This window comes from Cotesia typhae, unplaced genomic scaffold (genome assembly GCF_013202065.1).
Source record: "Cotesia typhae breed Kobodo isofemale line unplaced genomic scaffold, CoteBio_Ctyphae scaffold_13, whole genome shotgun sequence".
In the NCBI taxonomy this organism is placed as follows: domain Eukaryota; kingdom Metazoa; phylum Arthropoda; class Insecta; order Hymenoptera; family Braconidae; genus Cotesia; species Cotesia typhae.
This window is the reverse complement of record NW_027423774.1, coordinates 10392061-10416550: the sequence shown is the minus strand read 5'-3', so window position 1 is coordinate 10416550 and position 24490 is coordinate 10392061. Positions and strand designations below refer to the sequence as shown.

Here is a 24490-nt window from a genome sequence, read left to right as displayed (position 1 = left end):
ATCAAATTTTCGTGTATATCGATTTTAAGAGTTTTTGATTAAATAATCGAAAAATTTCAATTTAATCTATCAGTTTTGAGAAAATTTACACGAAAAAAATTTTTTTTCATCAACTGAGAAACTTCAAAATGTTTTTCAAGCTTTTTTTTATGTGTAAGTATTTTTATCTACATTTAAAAAAATTAATTGTACATTATTTATCGCTTAGTTAATCATTTATCAATTAAAAAAGCAAAGTTTTCATTATAAATATATTATGATTTCAGTTTTAGAGAAAAAAATGTCCAATTAGTTATAAGAAAGTTTTTTATTTCAATTTTCAACTGAGCTATTTATTTTCAAACAATTTTTTGTTGCAAGTAGGGTAGTTTTTTCGATGCTCTTTCACAACTTGCAATAAAAATTGAAATTGCTCTTTGTCTTTCGTTAAGCATTGGTTATATTCTCTTACTAATGCGACACCTCGCTCTGCCACATCATTAACAACTTTCAATTGTGCGAAAAATTCTTTATTTTCATTATAACTCTCATCAGTAGACCATAAATCAATATTTTTGTCAAGAAAATCATACGGCAGATCAAAGATCTCAAAAAGTTTTAATGACTTCTTAGAAACAAAGTCACTTATATTTTTTTGCAGAATTAAATGTAAATTTTTTCTATCAATAATAAATCTTATTGCTTTAGAATGTGTACCTTCGCGAGTCTTAACAGCTTCGACAATATTCTTCTTTATGTTTAATGGAACGGTATCATCAAAAAGTGATAAAATAGCAAGTTCATCACTTAAGTACCATAAATGTGAAGTCATTTTTTCACATGTAGCCAAGGAAATTAAAGAATTAATTTTACTGTACTCAATTAAATTTTTCATAAACTCTAAGTCGTGATTAGCAGCAGAAGTCGCAGAAGTTGATGAAAACCAAGCTTTACATACACCATAACTATGAAAATACAAAATTGTCGAAGACCATCCAATTCTTTCTTAGAAAGGTCAAATTCATCTCTAAAAATAAACATTTTTAGGCAATAAATTGCCTTTGCTATCCATCTTGCATGATGAACTGCACCAGGACGCTTGGAGAAAACTTGCTCTCGTGGCATTTCTCCCAGAAAAATTAATGACAATTCCAATATTTCTTTATAGTCATCTCGGGGTTGCGATAACTACCAAAAGTAATCAATTATTCGTAAAAAATCAAAAATTATCCTCTACACTTAAAATTGTATTTTAATAATACCTGTAAGTATCGCTTAATAAATGAAGATAGATTATTTTTTTCATTCGTAATAATATTAGCAATAATACTATCTTCAACATCAGATTTATACTTCGTTTTATCGAATGTGTCCCAAAATTTTTTGAATCTACCAAATATTGGAACATTTGGTCCGGATGATACTGGCCAATAGACTTCGAATGCACTCCTTAAAATGATCTCATAAATATGATGGCGACATGGTAACCAAATTAAATCTTTTCCTAAGGCCTTTTCAATTTCTTTATATGTACCATGATGGATTCCTGTATAGTAAAAATAGATAATTACACTTTAAGTTCTGTATTTAATAAAAATTGTAACGCATATTTAAAATCTATAAATAAATAAAGAATTATAACTAATGGGCACGTGTCGAAAATTTAATTAATGTATGAAAACAATTCAACTAGAACGATGAAAATAAAATATTCTTTTAAATATTTTATCATTGATTAGTTACCCGTATTAACCGCAGTCGTGTCAAAACACATCGCCTTGATGTAACTAATAATACCCCATTGATTTAACGTTGACAAGATGGTTGCTGTTTGATTTTCTGCCGATCCACTATTCATTTTTGGAACTCCAAGTAACTGCTCAGTACCAAAAGCAGTCAAAATAATCGGTAATCGATCCACAAATTTCGATTCAGAAATGTCATTCAGTATTTTCCCATCCCAATGCACGACATATTTATCATGAGCTTTGAAGTTATCTTTTAGTCCTATAGCAATGTCTTTTCGTAAGAGTATGCCAGTTCGTTGAATTGTTCGATAACTAAGAGTTGTATCTTCTATATTAACACCAACACTTGATAGAACTGGAGCAATAATGAACATCGCATTTCTACTACTAACATTAGCTCTGTCGAGTGCTGAGATAAGCTCTGGAGTTAGAATATTGATTTTTGCTCGTGTTGTCGGTATTTGAGGCACATACTCTAAATCTGAACCGAAATTTGTAGCTTGACTTAATGTAAGGGTTGAAGATGACTCTGATTCCTCACTTCGAACAATCTCATGGCTGGTTGAGGGTTGATTCAAATCTAAAATAAGCGTTGTTATTTAATTAATGGAAGCAAAAATATGGAACTCATTCATTTTGACATCAAATAAGGAACACAAAGAGTTTTTTATTTATCATCTACGAACATATTGACATTTATGATATAATTAATTAGAAAAACAATAATATACTTTATTATTCATAATTTATAATCAATTTAATTTATTTCCAATTCTGATTAAAATTTATAATAATTAAATGTTGTAAGTACTCACGACTTTCATCTACTTCCATCGTATTCATAGTACTGTTTAATTTATTTGGGTTATTTGAAAGAATTTCTTTCCGGGTATCACTTTTTTGATTTGAATATAGTTCACGAATATCATTATCAAGCAGTTTTATTGATATATGATCTACAATATCAAATAATGCTTTGATTTCATTCTGAAATATTATTACATTTTTGTTTTGGGCCGATAATTTTTTTCGCACAAAAGATTTTTGCAATTTCAACCATCGGTTATGATAGCGAAGAATTTTTTGTATTATATTAGTTGATCCACTAGTTGGAATCTGGTTGTTTTTCCATAGTTCAATAACTTGATCAGTTGCATTTTTAGCACTTTGTTTGATAGAACATTTTAACACTTTGAGCTGATAAAAAAAAACTCTCATAACTTCTTTCACTGTTGGTAACTTACGTTCTGAAATTTTTTGCATGGGTTTTCCGATCAAATGAATTTCCTTATCCATATTTTCGATAAATATATAAATTTATGTAGTGACCGCAAAATTTGTAAATATTTAATCGTTTTATCACATATACAAGATCATAACTTGTGGAAACACTAGAAATGCTGTAGAAAATGTAAACAAATAAAAACAATATAACTATAAAGAAAAATGTAGGTGGCGCTAGTTCACAAGGGAAACAGAGTAAATAGAATACAAAACAAAAATTCTGTACAGATGAAATTTTCCCAAGGACAATATACAGCTGTAGTGGAAAAATTTTTAAGACGTTTTGAAGACGTTATAAAAAAACAACATGATCGTGATTTCTAATGATGAAAAATAAAAAGTTGGGAATTATTGAATAAAAATTTTGAAAACAAAATTCAAATAATACTTACATTAAAGACAAAAATGAAATTTTCTCAAAACTGATAGATTAAATTGAAATTTTTCGATTATTTAATCAAAAACTCTTAAAATCGATATACATGAAAGTTTGATGATGAATATCTTTTGAACGATTAATTTAATCGCCAAAACATAAGATACCATTTTTATAGAGCAGTTAATTTGCTACAAAAATTTCTATTGCCCATTCAATAATAGCCATTTCTTGTCGAGTTATAAAATTCATAAACAAAAGTGACATTTGACTTAAAATAATCAATCTTAAATCTTCAATATTAGTGAAATGGTGAGGTTTACGGAAAAAACATAAGATACCTTTTTTGTAGAGCATTAAATTTCCTACAAAATTCTTAAAAAAATTTTTTCTGTACGACCAATTAATGATGAGGAATGAATTTTTTTCTATTGGACTGAGAAAAAAATGAAAAACTGCGACGCGGAGGATCTTCCTATTAAAATTAAGAGTTCATATTTGGTGAGAATTTTTTTAAGGTGCCTAGTAACCCATTTTTCCGTATTAAAAAAAAATAGTTGATTTTTTTGACCCACCCTAGTTGCCATACAGGCTCTATCTGCTGCAAGATACGGTTATTTAAATTTTTTGTAAAAATTTTATAAACCGCATTCAAGGAGGTGATAGGCCTGAAATTCATAGGGTCAGACAAGTCACCTTTTTTTAGGTATCAGTATGGTTCGCCCTTCTACAAGCCAGTTCGGAATCGGATCGTCAGCTCTAATGTACGATGTAAATATGCGGGCCAGATGGAGGTGGGTAGAAGTAAACTTCTTCCACCAGAAGACATTAATGCCATCTGGTCCCGGGGCATTCCAATTTTTGCTGCCATTTAGAGCTGAACGAACTTCATCCACACTGACTGCAGGGCTCTCTTCATCAGCATTCTGCCGACGGTGTTCCCGACAGAATGCTTTGAAGTCGTGCAGAGCTGGAGTATTGGCGTTCACGTTTGGTTGATCTCCATACAACTCAGTCCAAAAAGCTTCCACCCGCTCAGGTGTTGAATAAGTCCCAGTAACATCGGTCTTTGGTGTCAGAAACCGTGAAGGGCTGGATCGAAACAACGAGTTGTCGACCAACCGCTTCAGCCTTTTCTCTAGTGACTTTTTGGCAGTCACTAGAGCCCGCAATTTATTAATAGACTCTTCTTTGATGACAAGAAGAGTACTCTTGTTCAGTGTGTGATGACGCCACCGAAGTTCAGCAACAATGCGTCGAATTCGGGGCGTGTATGCTTTTTGAGTTGTTTCGAACTCAATCACACACTGAATGCGGGAGACATGTTTCCGGGATCTGTCAATTTTGGAGCCAAGTTGTAAGATGCGCTGTCTCAACCTTGCCTCGATCGAGAGACAATGTCTCTCTCTCGGAAAAGCCGAAACTGCTGCACCATACACAACCTGGCTCACAGTGAGCAGGGTGGAGTCCTCCAGGATGGTTGCACGGAGATCTTCGTATACCGCGTCAAGCTGTTGTTGGGAGTAAATTATGTTTTTAGATATACTTACTTGCCGTCCTACAAAGGGATTGTTGTTGTCCAAGGAGGAACGGCGTCGCTCTTGGTGTAGTTGCGCCGGAAAGGAAAGTCTATTAGACTGCCTTCTGTCCGGCACAAGCGATCTTCTATTTCGCCGAAGATGAGCGGCATAATTACGCAGGTGTTTGAGGGTAAAATGCGCTAGCTCCGGATGCATATCACTCCAAAGTGTGTGCATCCGGGCCATATAGCCGCTCACCCCCGGCTCGCTACGTTGGTAGCACACCAAGAGATCGACTCTCAGTTCCTCCGTCCACTTAAAGTAAGTCCTAAAGGCGCCAGGGTCGTCATCATTCATCGGGTCCGGCGTGCTCCTCCCACCTGATGAATGGTCCTCATCCGAAAAGGACCGGTTGTGGGGAGCACTTCTGAGTTGGTATCTTATGGTAACTCAGTTAGTTCCATGCAGTGGGTAGTTGGCCCACTGCACTGTCTACGTCGTTCGCCTGCAGACCTGATGTTATGGTCTGCGTTTCCCGCGATGCGCCGCTTGGAGGTCACGTAGCAAGCACCGCTTATTATTATTATTATTATTATTATTTGTTATTAATTGCTCAGGGGGGTTTTCCCCGGAGTCCGACTCTCCGAGGGCCCAGCCTGAGCGCCATCCATTACTGCTGCACCACTCCGCACAACAAGGCGGTTAGTGAGTGCAGCAGGCCAAATTCATTTGCCTAAGTCGACGCAGGGATCCCAAAATGACAGCCTTTTGCATCCGCACTGCTAGAGACACGGCAGTGTATAATAATAATAATAATATTAATAATAATAATAATAATAATAATAATAATAATAATAATAATAATAATAATAATAATAATAATAATAATAATAATAATAATAATAATTATCCATCATCTGAGCGAGTGGAAGCCTTTTGGAGTGAATTGTACGGAGATCAACCAAACGTCAACCCGGATACTCCAGCTCTGCACGACTTCGAGGCATTCTGTCGAGAACACCGACGGCAGGATATCGTCGAAGAGAGCCCTGCAGTCAGTGTGGAAGAGGTTCGTAAAGCCCTGAATGGCAGCACGAACTGCGCTGCCCCGGGTCCAGATGGCATAAACATCTTCTGGTGGAAGAAATTTTCTTCTACACATGCTCATCTGGCCCGGATTTTTACATCATACATTCAGGGCGACGAACCAATTCCAGACTGGCTGGTAGAAGGGCGAACCGTACTCATCCCTAAAAAGGGTGACTTGTCCGACCCAAAGAACTACAGGCCTATCACTTGCTTGAATGCGGTTTACAAGATTTTTACAAAAATCTTAAATAACCGTATCTTGCAGGAGATAGAGCCTGTGTGGCAACAGATATACGAACAACGTGGCAGTAAACAGGACGTGTCAGGTTGCAAGATCAACTTGTTGGTAGATAGATGCGTCATTCAAGACGCAATCTACTACCAACGCAACCTGTCTATGGCCTGGATTGACTACCGTAAGGCATTTGACTCAACTTCACATGAGTTGATTCTCTATCTGCTCAAATGCCTCGGAATCAATCGCCAAACAGTGGGATGCATACAACGTACGATGCAGCTCTGGCGAACGCGTTTTCACATAGGAAGTGGAAATGCATTGCACGTAACCGGAACTGTTCAGTACAAGAGAGGCGTCTTTCAGGGAGATTCTCTGAGCCCTCTGTTGTTTTGCATCTCACTGCTGCCAATATCTGTTGCCCTCCGACAAACTCGTGGGTACTCTGCGGGGCTACCGAGTGATCGAGTATACTCGATCACTCACAAACTGTTTATGGATGATCTAAAGATATACAGTGCCAACAAAGATCATCTACAAACGGCCATCAACATCGTAGCAGAGTACACACGAGATGTCGGAATGTCTTTTGGGTTGGACAAGTGTGCGGTCGTACACCTGGCGAAGGGTAAGTGCTCTGATACGGGTGGAGATGTCGAATTAGTGGATGGGAGCGTCTTAAGAGAATTAGACGCCGGAGAGTTGTACAGATATCTAGGGTTTGAAGAGCGGCAAATGCATGCCGTCTCTGAAGTCCGAACAACTCTTCGCAGTGAGTATGTTAGGAGATTCCGGAAGATCTGGTCATCAGAACTTTCCGGCAAGAACAAAGTCTCAGCTACTAACATGCTCGCTGTCCCGGTCCTACTTTACTCTTTTGGGATCCTGAAATGGCCTCGAAATGAGTTGAAAGATCTCGACATCAAAACCCGTAAAGTCATCAATATGAATCAGAGCATGCACCCTAACTCATCAGTCGCCAGGATGTACCTCTCCCGGAACATCGGAGGAGAGAGATTGCAGAGCTTGGAGCGGCTTCACGATCGTTTGGTTCTGGGTTTAACATACGAGGTTGCCAATTTCACAGCAGACGAGGACGACTTCCTGATGCAATTTGTTCATAGTCATGAAAATGCGCGGAAGGGGTCGTTCTTGTATAAGGCAGCAATCTACGCGGCAAATACCTTAGGTCTCGGAGAAATAAACGCTCTCATTGAACTCCCGAAAAAGGAGTTCAAGAGCGTCGTCAGGATAGCCGAGGAAAAAAACTCCTCGGTGAACACATGGACAAGTCCATGCACAGCGTGTATTTCAAACACGTCCGTGACCATGGCTTGTCCACCCAGCTGACATTCTCCTTCTTGAAGTCAGCTGGCCTGATGTCCGAGACCGAAGGGTTTATATTTGCCTGCCAAGATGGTGTTATCAACACTCTCGAATACCGTAGCAAGGTGCTCCAGGCGCAGCTTCCGGACACGTCCTGTCGGACGTGTAAACAACATCCGGAGACGCTGATGCACCTTTTGTCGGCATGTCCTGTGCTGGCAAGAGGTGCCTACATACAGCGTCACAATGCTGCCTTGCGAGTACTCTATTATCATCTCAGATATAGCTGCGGTATCGATGAGACACCAGTGCTGCCTTATCTGCCAGGAGATATTCCGCAGGTTGTTGAGAATGACAGTTCCAAAATTTATTGGAACATACCATTCGCAACAACCCGGCGGATTGACCACAACAAACCTGATATTGTGCTCTTTGACAAGGCTACTCGTGACATTTATGTCATTGAGTTTTCGGCCCCAGCCGAATACAATATCTCGGCCAAAGAAGAGCACAAACACCAGATATATCAGGATCTCCTGTTTGAAATTGGCAAACTGTACCCAGGTTACCGTGTCAAGCTCGTCGTTTTGGTTGTCGGCGTCCTTGGAGGGATGACACAGTCTTTTGTGTCTTCATTTGCGAAGATACCGGCTTGCAGTTCAGCAGCCGTGTCTCTAGCAGTGCGGATGCAAAAGGCTGTCATTTTGGGATCCCTGCGTCTACTTAGGCAAATGAATTTGGCCTGCTGCACTCACTAACCGCCTTGTTGTGTGGAGTGGTGCAGCAGTAATGGATGGCGCTCAGGCTGGGCCCTCGGAGAGTCGGACTCCGGGAAAACCCCTGAGCAATTAATAACAAATAATAATAATAATAATAATAATAATAATAATAATAATAATAATAATAATAATAATAATAATAATAATAATAATAATAATAATAATAATAATAATAATAATAATAATAATAATAATAATAATAATAATAATAATAATAATAATAATAATAATTATTATTATTATTATTATTATTATTATTATTATTATTATTATTATTTTGTTATTAAATGCTCAGGGGGGTTATCCCCGGAGTCCGATTCTCCGAGGGCCCAGCCTGAGCTCCATCCGTTACTGCTGGACCACTCCTCACAACAAGGCGGTTAGTGATCACAGCAGGCCAAAGTCATTTCCCTTAAGAGACGGAGAGAACCAAGTAAAACTGCCTTCTGCATCCTAACTGCCAAGAACTCAGCTTTTGATGAGCAAGCTGGAACTTTGGCAAGTGAGGATACAAAAGACTGTTTCATCCCTCCTAGGACGCCAACAATCAGGACGACAAGCTTGACACGGTAACCTGGGTAAAGTTTGCCAATTTCAAACAGGAGATCCTGATATATTTGTCTTTTGTGCTCTTCTTTGGCTGAGATGTTGTATTCAGCCGGGGCCGAGAACTCAATGACATAAATGTCACGAGTGGCCTTGTCGAAGAGCACAATATCAGGTTTGTTGTGATCTATCCGCCGGGTTGTTGCAAATGGCATGTTCCAATAAATTTTGCAACTGTCATTCTCAACAACCTGGGGAATATCTCCTGGCAAATAAGGCAGCACTGGTGTCACGTCAATACCGTAGCAATGACGAAGATAGTAATACAGTACTCTCAGGGCAGCATTGTGACGCTGGATATATGCACCTCTCGCCAGCACTGGACATGCCGAGAAAAGGTGCATAAGCGTCTCCGGATGTTGTCTACACCTCCTACAGGACGTGTCCGGAAGCTGCACCTGGAGCACCTTGCTACGGTACTCAAGAGTGTTAATGACACCATCTTGGCAGGCAAATATGAACCCTTCAGTCTCGGACATCAGGCCCGCTGACTTTAAGAAGGAAAACGTCAGCTGGATGGACAAGCCATGATCACGCACGTGTTTAAAGAACACGCTGTGCATGGACTTGTCCATCAGTTCGCCAAGGAGTAGTTTTTCCTCGGCGTTCCTGATGACGCTCTTAAATTCCTCCTTTCGGAGTTCCATAAGAGCGTTTATTTCTCCAAGACCAAGGGTTCTTGCCGCATATATTGCTGCCTTATACAAGAATGACCCCTTATGCGCATTTTCATGTTTATGTACAATTTGCATAAGAAAGTTATCCTCGTCTGCAGTGAAATTGACAACTTCGTGAGTTAAACCCAGGACCAAACGGTCGTGAAGCCGCTCCAAACTCTGCAAACCTCTCCCACCGATGGACCGGGAGAGGTATAATCTGGCGACTGATGAATTGGGGTGCATGCTCCGATTCATATTAATGATCTTACGGGTTTTGATGTCGAGATCTCGTAAATCCTTTCGGGTCCATTTCAGGACACCGAAAGAGTATAGTAAGACTGGGACAGCGAGGATGTTAATAGCTGAGACTTTGTTTTTGCCGGAAAGTTCGGAGGACCAAATTTTCCGGAGTCTCCTAACATACTCGCTCTGGAGAGTTGTTCGGACTTCAGAGACCGCATGTATGCGGTGCTCTTCCATTCCTAGATATCTATACAACTCCCCGGCGTCTAATTGGCTTAAGCCGCTCCCATCCACTAATTCGACATCATTACCAGTATCAGAGCACTTACCCCTCGCCAGATGTACGATCGCACACTTGTCCAACCCAAAAGACATTCCGACATCTCGTGTGTACTCTGCTACGATGTTGAGGGCCGCTTGTAGATGATCTTTATCAGCGCTATACAGCTTCAGATCATCCATGTAAAGCAGATGGGTAATCGAATAGTTTCGATCACCCGGAGGCCCCACAGAGTACCCATGAGTTTTACGGAGAGCAACAGATATAGGCAGCAGTGAAATGCAAAACAGCAGAGGGCTCAAGGAATCGCCTTGTAAGACACCTCGTTTGTACTCTACAACTCCGGTTAGGTGCAATGCGTTTCCACTTCCAATGTGAAATCGCGTTCGCCAGAGCTGCATTGTACGCCGAATGCATTCCACTATTTCGGGATTGACTCCCAGGCATTTGAGTAGATATAAAATCAACTCATGTGGAGTTGAGTCAAATGCCTTGCGATAGTCAATCCAAGCCATTGACAGGTTGCGTTGATAGTAGATCGCATCTTGTAAGACGCATCGATCCACTATCAGGTTCTCCTTGCAACCTGACAGGCCTCTTTTACTGCCACGTTGTTCATATATATGTTGCCATACAGGCTCTATCTGCTGCAAGATACGGTTATTTAAAATTTTTGTAAAAATTTTATAAACCGCATTCAAGCAGGTGATAGGCCTGAAATTCTTAGGGTCAGACAAGTCACCTTTTTTAGGTATCAGTACGGTTCGCCCTTCTACAAGCCAGTCCGGAATCGGATCGTCATCTCTAATGTATGATGTAAGTATGCGGGCCAGATGGAGGTGGGTAGAAGTAAACTTCTTCCACCAGAAGACATTAATGCCGTCTGGTCCCGGGGCAGCCCAATTTTTGCTGCCATTTAGAGCTGAACGAACTTCATCCACACTGACTGTGTTTCAGGGATGGCCTTCACGGTCAACCGTTTACCTAATTTTTTTTTATTATTTTTTTTTTTATTTATAATTTCATTTGTTTATTTTTTAATTTTAGTATAATATACTTTTATGTTTTACTTGCATAACTACAGTTTTCTACAAATTTCTTTTTTAATAATTAATTTAAATAAATAATAAATATTTCAAAGATTTTTTAATCATTTTAAAGATTTAAAAATATTTGATTTTAGTAAAACTATTTTATTTTTAGATATTTGAAATTTCATTATTTACTTTTGAACTTTGTTATTTATTTATCAATTTTAGTAAAATTATTTATGGAATTTTATATCAATTTAATTTTCATATTCATTTACTTTCACTATTATTTTTTTTTCATTATTTTTTTAATAGTTTGTGTTATGTCGGACTCAACGTCCGACATTTTTATTTTATAACAAATAGAATTTAATTATTCATTAATAATTTTATGTTCTTACAATTAATTACATACATTTATTTTATTTTTAAAATTTTGTTATCTTCAAATTTATCATTAGTATTTTCAAAAGAAACTTATTTTAAAAATTTAGTTTTAGTTGGGCCCGATCATACTAAGCGATTTGAGCCTGAACAAATACCCTAATGGAATTTTAAACTTTGTCGAGATCCCAAATAGAAGTTTTCGCTAACAAAATAAATGTATATGGGTCATTCCATGCCAAATCGACAAATTTATTACCTGACCTCTTTCGATTTCGCTAAAAATTTTCTATCTTTTTCTACCCCCCGAAAGACATTTTTCAAAATTTTAAAAAATTTTTTTTCCAAACTCAAAAAAAGTTACGAATTTTCGAAAAAAACCGCTCTTTTTTTTTTAAAATGCTAGAACTTTTTTAAAAATTGACCGTTTGGGAACTTTTTTTTTTCAAAATTTTTGTTTTTAAATGTAGTTTTTGAAAAAAAATATGAAAAAATTTTCAGAATCCCAGATATATGAAATATTTTAGTTTTTTTGAGAAAACCGTGATTTTCTCAAAGTTGGACCATTTTTTTTTTTTTTTTTCTAAAAAAAACTTCAACTAATTCCGCAGTGATCGCCGCATATTTCAGGATGTGATCGCTATTGCTTCTAATTTTTTTACTGTTTAAAAAAAAAGTTTTTTTACAATTTAGTTTATTTTTTTTTAACTTTTCGGCCAAATTTTTTTAGCTTACTCGTGAAACTTCAGAAGTTGAAAAAGAATGTATCTTTCGAAAATTTGAAGTCGTTATCTTCCAAAATTTTTTTTTTTTTTAAATTAAGTGATAATTATGTTTTTGTTTCATATTTGTTCAATTTTTTTGTACTAAAAAATCACAACTGCACTATTGAAGTGTGCAGAAAAATATCCTCAGCCGATAATTTTTAAACTGTCGTCTATCGGTAAAAAGAGATCATCTCTACTTTATTCTGTTAAAATGAAGGTTATGTTAAAAGAATAATCGTATCGTTGATGTGTTCAAAGTGTCACAAAGATATAACATTATTAAATAAATTTACACAGTTTGACGGAGAGTTCTTTTTATCGAATTTTTGTTTACAAGTGATTACAATGCCAAAGTTTCGCGATCGATGTTGTAATCCACATAATTTGGAGAACCATCGGAAAACATCATCTTTGCGTAATGTACCACAAAATTTAGCTAATCGATACAATTTGTCAACTGTTGATCGAATATGCAGTTCATGCTATAAAAAATTACTTCATCATTACGCTGAAAGTCTTTCTGATGAAAGTGATGACAATGAACCCGATGAGCGTTCTGAGAATGATGAAAATATTCTTACCGGATCTATAGAAGTTGATAATTCCGGAGGCAATAACCTGACAAGTATTTTTGAAGCTTTTATGTTTCGATGTTCAACTATCATTGTTCTTTGTATTTTCTATTGATTATTTTTTTTTAGATCCAACAACAAGTGTTGGAGAATTACAAATTCAGCAAAGTAGTTCGTCGTTATCTGAACTCAGTTTGGAAATAACACGTCCGATCGTAAATGAAGCTTTATTATTATTAAACCAATCTCCATTGCTAGCTAGAAGAGTAAATGATGAAACGTATTTAAACAATAAAGTTTCTCGTGTTGCTGATAGTTTGAAAAAGGCATTAGGAATTCCAAATCCTGTAGATTTTCAATGCAGCAACACAGATGCTGCTAAATAATTAAAAAATTAAGAGAAAAGTTCCATGATACCAATACGACCAAATCTTTACGTATACAAATGTTGTCTCTTATGCCGTCAAGTTGGAGTATTGAGAAGATTGTTGAAGTAATGGGCACAACTACGTATATGGCGCGATTAGCAATAAATCTTGAAGCTGATAAAGGAATATTATCAATACCTGAAAAGAAAATGGGTGAGATATTGACTTACTAACTAATTTTTGTTTGAACAATTTATACGTATTTATATATAATTTTAATCATCACTCAATTTTTCAGGGCATGGATTATCTGTTGAAGTGTCATCAGCTGTTATGAATTTTTATAATGACGATGAAATGAGCAGTCCTATGTCAGGGAAAAAGATTTTGTTTCATTGCGTAATGATGATGGTACGAAAATTCAAATTGAAAAACGCTTAGTACTCTGTAATTTGAAGGAGTTACATAAGATATTTCAATCAAGATTTCCCGGAATTAAGATCGGATTTTCGTCATTTGCATCTTTACGTCCAAAACACTGTATCTTAGCTGGTGGTTCGGGACTCATACAGTTTGCGTTTGTTCTATTCATCAGAATGTCAAATTAATGATTTTAGGAGGTAAATTAAGTCGATTAACAGAAGGTTCAAATATGCCATTGAAAACTTACAGCGACTGTGTGAATGCTATTATCTGTGACAATCCCAAGACTGAGTGCTATTTCAATACATGTCTAAATTGTCCAGGCATTGACAACATAAAACAATTAATTTTCACAGAAATGGATAATCATGCAATCGATGAAATTCGTTACAAACAATGGGTGTCTACCCCAAAAGTAACTCTTGAAACAACGCTGAAAAATGCTTCGGATTTTGTTGATGATTTTTGTGATAAGCTTGTTGGTCTATTACCACATAATTTCATTGCAAAAGAACAATCGGCATATCTAAGAGCGCTAAAAGAATCGATAACCGATAACGAATTCATAGTAATTGTTGATTTTGCTGAAAATTATGCGTTTATTGTTCAAAATGCTGCACCGGGATTCCATTGGAATAACGATCAAGCAACAGTTTACACAGTCGTTATTTATTATAAGGTTAATAATCAACTAACTCATCAGAGTATGGTTATAATTTCAGACTGCTTAAACCATGATTCTATTGCTGTCCATGTTTATTCTGGAATTATTTTCGACTTTATCAAATCTCTTTCGCCCACAGTCTCCAAAGTATTTTTTTTTCGGATGGTGCACCGCAACAGTATAAAAATTATAAGCATTTTAGTAATTTATCCCATTATCGTGAAGATTTTGGTGTACCAGTTGAATGGAATTTTTTTGCAACGGCTCACGGCAAAGGGCCTTGTGACGCAGTCGGTGGGACGGTTAAAATGAGGGCCTCGAGAGCAAGTCTGCAATTACCACCTGATGAGCAAATATTAACACCTGTACAATTTTTTGAATGGGTGTCAAAAAATTTGACAAATATAAATGTGCGATTCTCAACAGTTGACGCCTACAATCTGATGAAAGACAAACTAGAAGATCGTTTTAAAAATGCCAAAACCATCCCAGCAACACAGAAAATACATAAAATTTCGCCGTTGGAAGATGGTATAGTGGAAGTTAAGTCATTTTCTTTTTCGGATCAGTCTTTAACTCATAGCACAGTGAAATAAAGAAGACAATCATTAAGTAAAAAGAAATAAGGAAATAGATGTTATCATAAAGAATAGATGTTATTGTAAATAAATAAACTAATTAATGAATAAATAAATCAATAAATATTAGAACCTGGTCAGAAGAAAATGTTTTATATGAAATACATTCACGGATAAATAGGTGATGTAAAATTTGTATCACTGTAGACGCTAATTTTGTATCTAATGTATTATGTCCTATACTTTACTATACTATGATACAGCATTTTCTATAGTAGTGAACCGAATATAGCATCACCTGACGTAAAATTTGTATCACTTTTTTTTCCGTGTTGATTTCAGGACAAGTAATAAAAGTGATTTTTATTTATGTAGAAATATGAGGTTGGAAGTATGAATTTAAAAAAAAAAAAATTTTGGAAGATAACGACTTAAAATTTTCGAAAGATACATGATTTTTAACTTCTGAAGTTTCATGAGTAAGCTAAAAAAATTTGGCCGAAAAATTAAAAAAAAAAACTAAATTGTAAAAAAACTTTTTTTTTAAATAGTAAAAAAATTAGAAGCAATAGCGATCACATCCTGAAATATGCGGGGATCACTGCGGAATTAGTTGAAGTTTTTTTAGAAAAAAAAAAAAAAAAAAAAAATGGTCCAACTTTGAGAAAATCACGGTTTTTTCAAAAAAACTAAAATATTTCATATATCTGGGATTCTGAAAATTTTTTCATATTTTTTTTCAAAAACTACATTTAAAAACAAAAATTTTGAAAAAAAAAAGTTCCCAAACGGTCAATTTTTGAAAAAGTTCTAGCATTTTCAAAAAAAAACAGCGGTTTTTTTCGAAAATTCGTAACTTTTTTTGAGTTTGGAAAAAAAATTTTTTAAAATTCTGAAAAATGTCTTTCGGGGGGTAGAAAAAGATAGAAAATTTTTAGCAAAATCGAAAGAGGTCAGGTAATAAATTTGTCGATTTGGCATGGAATGACCCATATATAAACAATAGTTTAAATAAAATAAAAGTAAATAATGATAAAAGAAAAAAATAAAAAGGAATGTTATGATAATTCTAGTATCAACAGAAATACAAAAATATATGTTGATAATTTAAGGAACAAAATTTAATAACTATAATTTAAGTTTAAACAAAAGAAATAATAAATTTATAAATGATCGAAGCAAAAATATTTCTACAATTAAATCATTCAATTCAAAATAATTAAGATATGCTTTATTGAAATAACTATTTTATTCATACGTTTAAATAAATAATTTAATATAAAAATTTGGTCACAGTAAATAGTTTAATGTAAAATAGTACACATGTATGTCTTTGTCTATGCATAAATGCGCTTACGTATACACAAACACATAGATGCATAATAGAGCATAAGAGTAAAGGAGAAGCGATATTGTACTCTGACCCAAGTAGAGGGGACTCATGCAACATTATAGAAAAATCTAAGAGAGAGGGCAAGGGCTCAAGGAAATCGAAAAATAATTGGACATTGTTTCTCCCATCTAGTAAAAATAAGTAACGCCCTAAAAATTCGACACCTTTACGATTTTCAACAAAAATATCTCTCGTTGTCCTGACGTCCTAATGTTAACATCGAAAAAGTTTTTATAATTTTCAATGAAACGACGCGTCAGATTCAAAAAACCATTGTTAGTAAAGTAAATTTCAATTATGTAAAGAAACGGTAACAATAACATTTAAGTAAGTTCTTAATTGAGATTTTTATGTTTGTTGTAATAATTCAAATCTTTGTATGATAATTTTATAATATATTTATTAAATTGAATTCATTTTCTTATATTATAACTTCAACCCCTTCCCATAAAGCTTCAGATCCTTATCTATTAGCCTAACGGCTAGGATAAAAATAATTAAATTTTGGTTGCGTTTTCGACGTAACATTTGTATTGAGTAGTTTGTCACTTTTAGAATTATTTTATCACATTTCTTTTTAATTTGTTGTATTTAACATCATGAAGTTCATGTTTTTTTTTTTTGAGGTTATTATTCAACGTCGGTTTTAACTATTAGGTCATATCGCCGACTTAACTATTGGGAGTGGTACGTTGGGGACTTTTGGGGTTTTGAATCTTAACCTACTCGGCGACGGGTCGAATCTCAAATCGAAAATTCTTTCCCGAAGTGTCTTTCACATGTCAATAAGGATGCATTCCGAAATGCGCTACAGTAGCTGTAGCACTGTAGCATTGTAGCAGTCCTTTTTTTTTCGGCAGCAGTAGCAGCATCTATGCGCCTGTTATGTCCAAGGGCGTTTTTAGAGCGGTAGCGTAAACGGTGGAGGTTTGGACTAACAATTTAAAGCATACACAACGGAGGTTTTAATTCCGTTGTTTTAATTATTTATGTGGGACGTTTTCGAAGTACGAATTTACCACGCCTTCGTTTGAGACTGTTCACGGATTTATTGAGAGTAGATGTACTTACTGTTACGGGAACTTTATTGATGGTCAGATCCGTGATTTTAGGGCAGCTGTTAGTGCCTGTTCCTTGATTGGGCCCTTTGGTTGGTTCTCGCAGCGGATGGAGTAGGGTGGATTTGGGCTGCTTATATTTCGGGCTTCTTATTTTATGAAATGACTTGTTGGAAACTGATTTCACTTTAATTGAGATTTATTTTTATAAACATTAAAACTTACACTTTCACAATTTGAATTTTTGTTAAAGAATTTAATTTAATGAATTTTAGTAATTTAAATGAGCTAACGTCCTCAAGTCCCCCGTAGGGTAAAGTGCGCAAATTTAGCTTTTAGAGATACTTTATTTAAACTTACTGCCCGGATTCTCGCCTAAGTGCAGAGCAAATTAGAACTTTGAGATTCCGGTTCTCTAGATTTTTAGAACTAATAACTAATACGTGGCCTGCTGGTTGAACCGAATCTGAACTCGTCTTAAGTGCAGAGCAAATTAAGATGAGTGATTTTTACAAGGCACGGGTCCGTCAATTAAACGCGGAAGTCGAATTAATTGCTCAAAGACCAATACGTGGCCTGCCAGTTGAACCAAGTCTGAACTCGTCCTAAGTGCAGAGCAAATTAAGATAAGTGACTTTTACAAGGCACGGGTCCGTCAACTAAACGCGGAAGTCGAATTACTTGATCAAAGACAAGGCGTTGGCTGTTGATCGCCTTTTTAAATACTCGCGGTGCTGAGATTGCAGAAGTCCCCGCTAGTCAACCAGCAGTCGCGTAGCTTATATTTTATTGTGGCTTTCGCGCATGGAGAAGTCTTCCATCTGCGCGGGTGATTTAAATTTAAAGAAAAATTTTGGGGTGGACATAACATTCCCCCGGAAAAGCGAGAAGCTAGTATAGTTTTTCGGTTTTCCTATGGCCACCTTCCCCATAAGCGAGAGCCACTTACAAATTTTGATTTAACTTAATATAATTTGATATAATGAAAAGAGTAACAGTAGGAGTCATCTAGTGCTTGTAATTAAGTTTAATTCATATTTTAATTTTGCAATGCATTGCATTGTACGTGTTTTGCTGACAAATGAAAATTTTTTTTTTTTTTTTTTTTTTTTTTTTTGTTTTGCTTGCTTCTCGAGTTCGCGTAGTCGGGTTGAGTGTTAGTGTACTTCAAACCGTGGGCTGTTGTAAGGATATTCTCCTCAAAAAAAAGTATAAAAATATGTATACTTGTGAGGTGAATTTTGAAGGCTATGGTACCTGGTACCAGATGGTTCTAATGATGTATGGGGAGAGGGTAAGTAAAGCATTATTTTAAAATTGATAACGAAAATTTGTATATAGAAAAATAAAAATTATTTAATATTTTTTTTTTTTTTTTTATAAAAAAATTTTTTTTTTTTTCAGGATTTGAGAAGGGCGATTCGTCTCTTAGCGGGGTTGGCTCGTCCTATCCATCCGAGAGAGGCCTTATTTTCGGCTTCATGCCTGGTGACCCTGTTTGGCTCTCTGCCTCCCGAGGTCGTGGATGCAGTTGTCTTCTTCGCGTTCCAGGACCTAGCGATGGTAGCTGAGGTTCAGGACTTTGAAGAAGTGCTTGCCCCCAACCACGAGGACATCGATCGGTTAAGGATCGCCTTGATCGAGATGGTCTTTAATGGTTTGGTCGCCATGGGATAGAGGTATGTTGCGTGATGCTTCATAGTTATTATTTAGAAAAAAAAACTTTAGAATTTAATTGTTTTTCCCCTTTTTTTTTTTTTTTTTTTTTTTTTTTTTTTTTTTTTTTTTTTTTTTTGCAGGCCAGGCGTGTCGGGTGACATCGCTTCCGCCGAGAGCTGGACGCCTTCTCTTTTATTTTTTTTTTTTTTTATTTTTATGTGAAAACTTATGTAAAAGAAATATAAAAATTCTTTTTTTTTCTTTTTGAAAAATAAAGATTATTTCTTTTTATTTCGTATTGTTTTCTCATTTTTGTTTCCTGTACTTTCTCCTTTTTTTTTTTTTTCAAAATTAATCCTATTTAGAAAAAAAAGGTAAGTAGAGTTTAACGGTATTTTAATAATTGATTAATAAAATAGTTAACTATAGTAATTTAGTTAGATAATTTAGGTTTAGGTAGTGAGGAAAATTTCTTAAAGGTTTAGTTTAGAAGAGTGTGAGAGAGAGAGAAGTGTATTCGTAATTATATGTGTATACGTGTATTATATGTATACCCATGCGGTAACGCGGTTGTGGGCGTGGCTTGCCGAGAGGCGGTTGAGATGAAGCGGGCGTCGATAAGCTACTCCGCTGGACTTAATAGCTCGTTACGTTTAACGCTAGATGCCTCTTCTAGTTCTCTTTTCCTATTTTATTTTTGATTATTAAATACTAAACTTTTAAGTTAATCGTTTTGAATTATAAAAAGAAAAATTTTTGAAGAAATTTTGTATGAGTGACGTTAGCTCTGAAATAGAATTTTCATATAAAACGAAGTAAGAATTTTGTATATGGAAATTGTTGGGTGTATATATTTAATAGTTAAATATTTAATAGTTTGACATAATAATAGATAATAATATGACTAAACATGATAATTGGTTACATATAGGTGATATGAATTTTAAATAGTGTATAATTGGGTTCTTAATATAAGTTTTATATGGATTTAATATTGAATGTAATTAACTAATTGAATAATTTGATAATATACAGGGTGTCTCTGAAGTGGCGGGAGTAATTGTTGGGGTCGATAGAGAAAAAAATACTGAATCGAAAGTTCCTGAGCCAAAAATTTTTTTGGGCCATAGAATTTGAGTTATGAATTAAAAACGATAGCCAATCAGAAGCGCGCTATTCGAGAAATGAAAATGAGCGGGGAAGTAGAGGAGACGCGAGAGTGAGATGCTGCAATAGCAGCTTACTCGCTCACACAAAGCCGAGCATGAGAGGGGATTGTGACGCTATGAGCCGAGTACGTAAGTGTGAATGAGTGGATGTATGAGGTCGCAAGCGGACGGCTTAATGTATGAGACTTTTCATGAGACACACATGAGTGTGTGTCCGTGTATCGCAGCATTATTGGAGGCGTTGTAACGCTGAATTAAAGCTAACCGGGTACTCTAAGACAGAGGAAAAAATTTTAATTTTTATTTTTATTCGAAAAAATTTAATAAAAAAAAATAAAAAGGCCCAAGCTTTAACCAGACCCACAGAAACGGAGAGTAAATTTTTAATTCTCATTTATTTTGCTGGGGATTATTTTCAAATACAAAAAAAAAAAAGGCTAAGATTCAACTGGAATCCAAAAAGAGATGGATGAAAAAATTTTATTTTTTATTTTTAATCAGCAAAATTATTTTTCTTTAAAAAAGAGCCCAATCTCGACTGGAGCAAGAAAAAATGATTGAAAAATTTTATTATTAATTTTCAATCAACAAAATTATTATAAAAAAATAAATGGGCCCAAGTCTCAACCGGACCCAAACAAACGGATAAAAATTTTTATTACTTACTTAATTTGGTGGAAATTATTTTTAAAAACGAAGAAAATTCCCAAGACTCGATCGGACCCAAAAAAATAATTAAAAGAATTTTTCCTTATTTTCAATCACCAAAATCATGTTTCTTCAAAAAAGGCCCAATCTCAACCGGACTAGAAGAAACTGATTGAAAAATTTTATTTTTATTATTAATCGAGAAAATTATTTTGAAAAAAAAAATAGGGCCCACAATGAACCGGACCCAAACAAACGGATAAAAATTTTTATTACTTACTTCATTTGCTGGAAATTATTTTTAAAAACGAAAAAATGCCCAAGACTCGACCGGACCCAAAAAAGATAAATTGAAAAATTTTGTTCTTTTATTTTTAATCAGCAAAATTATTTTTTTTAAAAAAGGCCCAATCTCGACCGGAGCAAGAAAAAATGATTAAAATATTTTATCATTAATTTTTAATCAACAAAATTATTAGAAAAAAGAAAATAGGCCCCAGACTCTACCGGACCCAAACAAGCAGATAAAAAATTTTTATTATTTATTAATTTTGATGGGAATTATTTTGAAAAACGAAAAAAATTGCCCAAGACTCGACCGGACCTGAAAAAAAAAAAAAAAAATTGAAAAATGTTTTTTCTTATCTTCAATCAGAAAAATTGTTTTTCTTTAATAAAAGGCCCAATCTCATCCGGGCTAAAAGAAACTAATTGAAAAATTTTATTTTTTATTATGAATCAAAAAAATTATTTAAAAAAAAAAAAGGCCCCAGACTCAACCGGACTCAAACAAACAGATAAAAAATTTTTATTACTTATTTAATTCGCTGGGAATTATTTTTAAAAACGAAAAAAATTGCCCAAGACTCGACCGGACCCAAAATAAGATGAATTGAAAAATTTTGTTCTTTTATTTTTAATCAGCAAAATTATTTTTTTTTAAAAAAAGGCCCATTCTCGACCGGAGCAAGAAAAAATGATTAAAATATTTTATCATTAATTTTAAATTAACAGAATTATTATAAAAAAGAAAATAGGCCCCAGACTCAACCGGACTTAAACAAACGGATAGAAAATTTCTATTACTTACGTAATTTGCTGGAAATTATTTTTAAAAACGAAAAAAATGCCCAAGACCCGATCGGACCCAAAAAAAAATAAGTAAAAGAATTTTTTTCTTATTTTCAATCACCAAAATCATTTTTCTTCAAAAAAAGGCCCAATCTCAACCGGACTAGAAGAAACTGATTGAAAAATTTTATTTTTTATTATTAATCGAGAAAATTATTTTGAAAAAAAAAATAGGGCCCAGAATCAACCGGACAAACAAACAGATAGATAGTTTTAATTACTTATTTATTTTGATGGGAATTATTTTAAAAAACGAAGAAAATCGCCCAAGACTCGACCGGACCCAAAAAAAAAAAATAAATTGAAAAATTTTGTTTTCATTTTCAATCAGCCAAATTAATTTCTTTTCGAAACAAGGCCCAATCTCAAACAGACTAAGAGAAACTAATTAAAAAATTTTATTTTTTATTATTAATCAAATATTATTTAAAAAAGAAAATAAGCCACAGACTTAACCGGACTTAAACAAACGGATAGAAAATTTTTATTACTTACTTAATTTGCTGGAAATTATCTTTAAAAACGAAAAAATGCTCAAGACTCCATCAGACCGAAAGGGAGATGAATAAAAAAATTTTACTATTCATTTTTAATCATCATAATTAACTTTTTTATAATAAAAGGCTCAATTTCGACCGGACCCAGAAAAAATGATCCAAAAATTTTATTTTTATTGTTGATCATCAAAACTAATTAAAAAAACAAATGAGGCCCTAGACTCAACCGTAGCCGAATGAACGTATAAGAAATTTTTATTTTTTCATTTAAATTGGAAGGGAAATTATGGAGAACGAAAAGAATGGCCAAGACTTGTCTCGACCTCGAAAAGACATTGGAAACTTTTATTATTTACTTTTGACGAATAAAGAATGATTTTTAAAAGAAGGCACAAGAGTCGACTGGACCTAAGTAAAAGGATTGAAGAATTTTTTTTGATTTTGTTAGCGTCAATAAATTTAAATAATTAGAAAATCACCAAAATTCAAATTAAAATTATTAATTAATAAATTGACTAGCAAAATCTCGAATAACAAATTAAAAAGGAATTGCCCTCAAGACGTGATAATTTTTTTATTATTTCAATTAAAATTAATGATTGATCAATCTACAAGTACAGTCTAAAATCAAAAAATTAACAAGAAATTGTACTCAACTACTGATAATTTAATTATTTAAATTAAAATTATTAATTAATCAATTGACATGTAAAATCTGAAATACAGAAATTACATTCGTCCTGATGGATTTATTATTGTAATCGAATTTAGATGTCGAAAAATTGACAGGTAAAATCTCAAATGAAAAAATTAACATAGAATTGTTCTCAAGTTCTGACAATTTGATTATTTTGATTAGAATTACTGATTGATTAATTGACTAGTAAAATCTTGAATAAAAGAATTGAAAAGAACTTGCACTCAAGTCCTTGATATTGTAATCAAAATATTTACTCGAGTAATTGACCGGTAAAATGTCAAATGCAAAAATAAAAAAGAAATTGCAATCACGACCTGATAATTTTTATATTTTAATTAAAATTATTTTTGATTGATTAACAGGTAAAATTCCAAGTAAACAAATTTGAAAAAATTGCACTCAAAACCTGATAATTTCGATATTTTGATTAAAATTATTTTTCAATTAATTGACAGGTAAAATGTCAAATAGAAAAATAAAATAGAAATTGCAATCACGACCTGATAATTTTAAAATTTTAGTTGAAATTATTTTTCAATTAATTGACCGGTAAAAAGTCAAATAAAAAAATTAAAGAAAAAATCAGTCCTCAGTCTTAATAATTCTGAAATTTCAATTAAAATTATTTCCTATTCAATTGACAGTTAAATTTCCAAGAAAAAAATCAAAAAGAAATAGCAATCACGACCTGATAATTTTGATATTTTAATTAAAATTATTTTTCAATTAATTGACAGGTAAAATGTCAAATAAAAAAAAAAAAGAAATTGCAATCACGACCTGATAATTTGAAAATTTTAATTAAAATTATTTTTCAATTAATTGACAGGTAAAATGTCAAATACAAAAATAAAAAAGAAATTGCACTCAAAACCTGATAGTTTCGATATTTTGATCAAAATTATTTTTCAATTAATTGACAGGTTAAAAGTCAAATAAAAAATTTAGAAAGAAATTGCAATCACGACCTGATAATTTTAAAATTTTGATTAAAATTGTTTTTTAATTGATTAACAGATAAAATTCCAAGAAAAAAATCAAAAAGAAATAGCAATCACGACCTGATAATTTTGATATTTTAATTAAAATTATTTTTCTATTGATTAACAGGTAAAATTCCAAGTAAACAAATTTGAAAAAAATTCCATTCAAAACCTGATAATTTTAAAATTTCAATTAATATTATTTTTCAATTAATTAACTGGTAAAAAGTCAAATCAAAAAATTAAAGAAAAAATCAGTCCTCAGTCTTGATAATTCTGGAATTTTAATTAAAATTATTTCCTATTCAATTGACAGTTAAATTTCCAAGAAAAAAATCAAA

At 33.9% G+C, this 24490-nt stretch overlaps 1 protein-coding gene across 1 annotated transcript; it reads right to left on the bottom strand.

Moving 5' to 3' along the window:
* Positions 1-452: 452 nt before the first annotated feature.
* On the bottom strand, positions 453-2045 carry LOC141535014 (uncharacterized). Its single transcript, XM_074254733.1, has 3 exons — positions 1723-2045; positions 1242-1525; positions 453-1167 (listed from the first exon to the last, which is right to left on the bottom strand). Exons 1-3 carry the CDS (start codon positions 1835-1837, stop codon positions 880-882), a joined length of 687 nt encoding a protein of 228 aa, XP_074110834.1. The 5' UTR covers positions 1838-2045; the 3' UTR covers positions 453-879.
* Positions 2046-24490: the final 22445 nt, after the last annotated feature.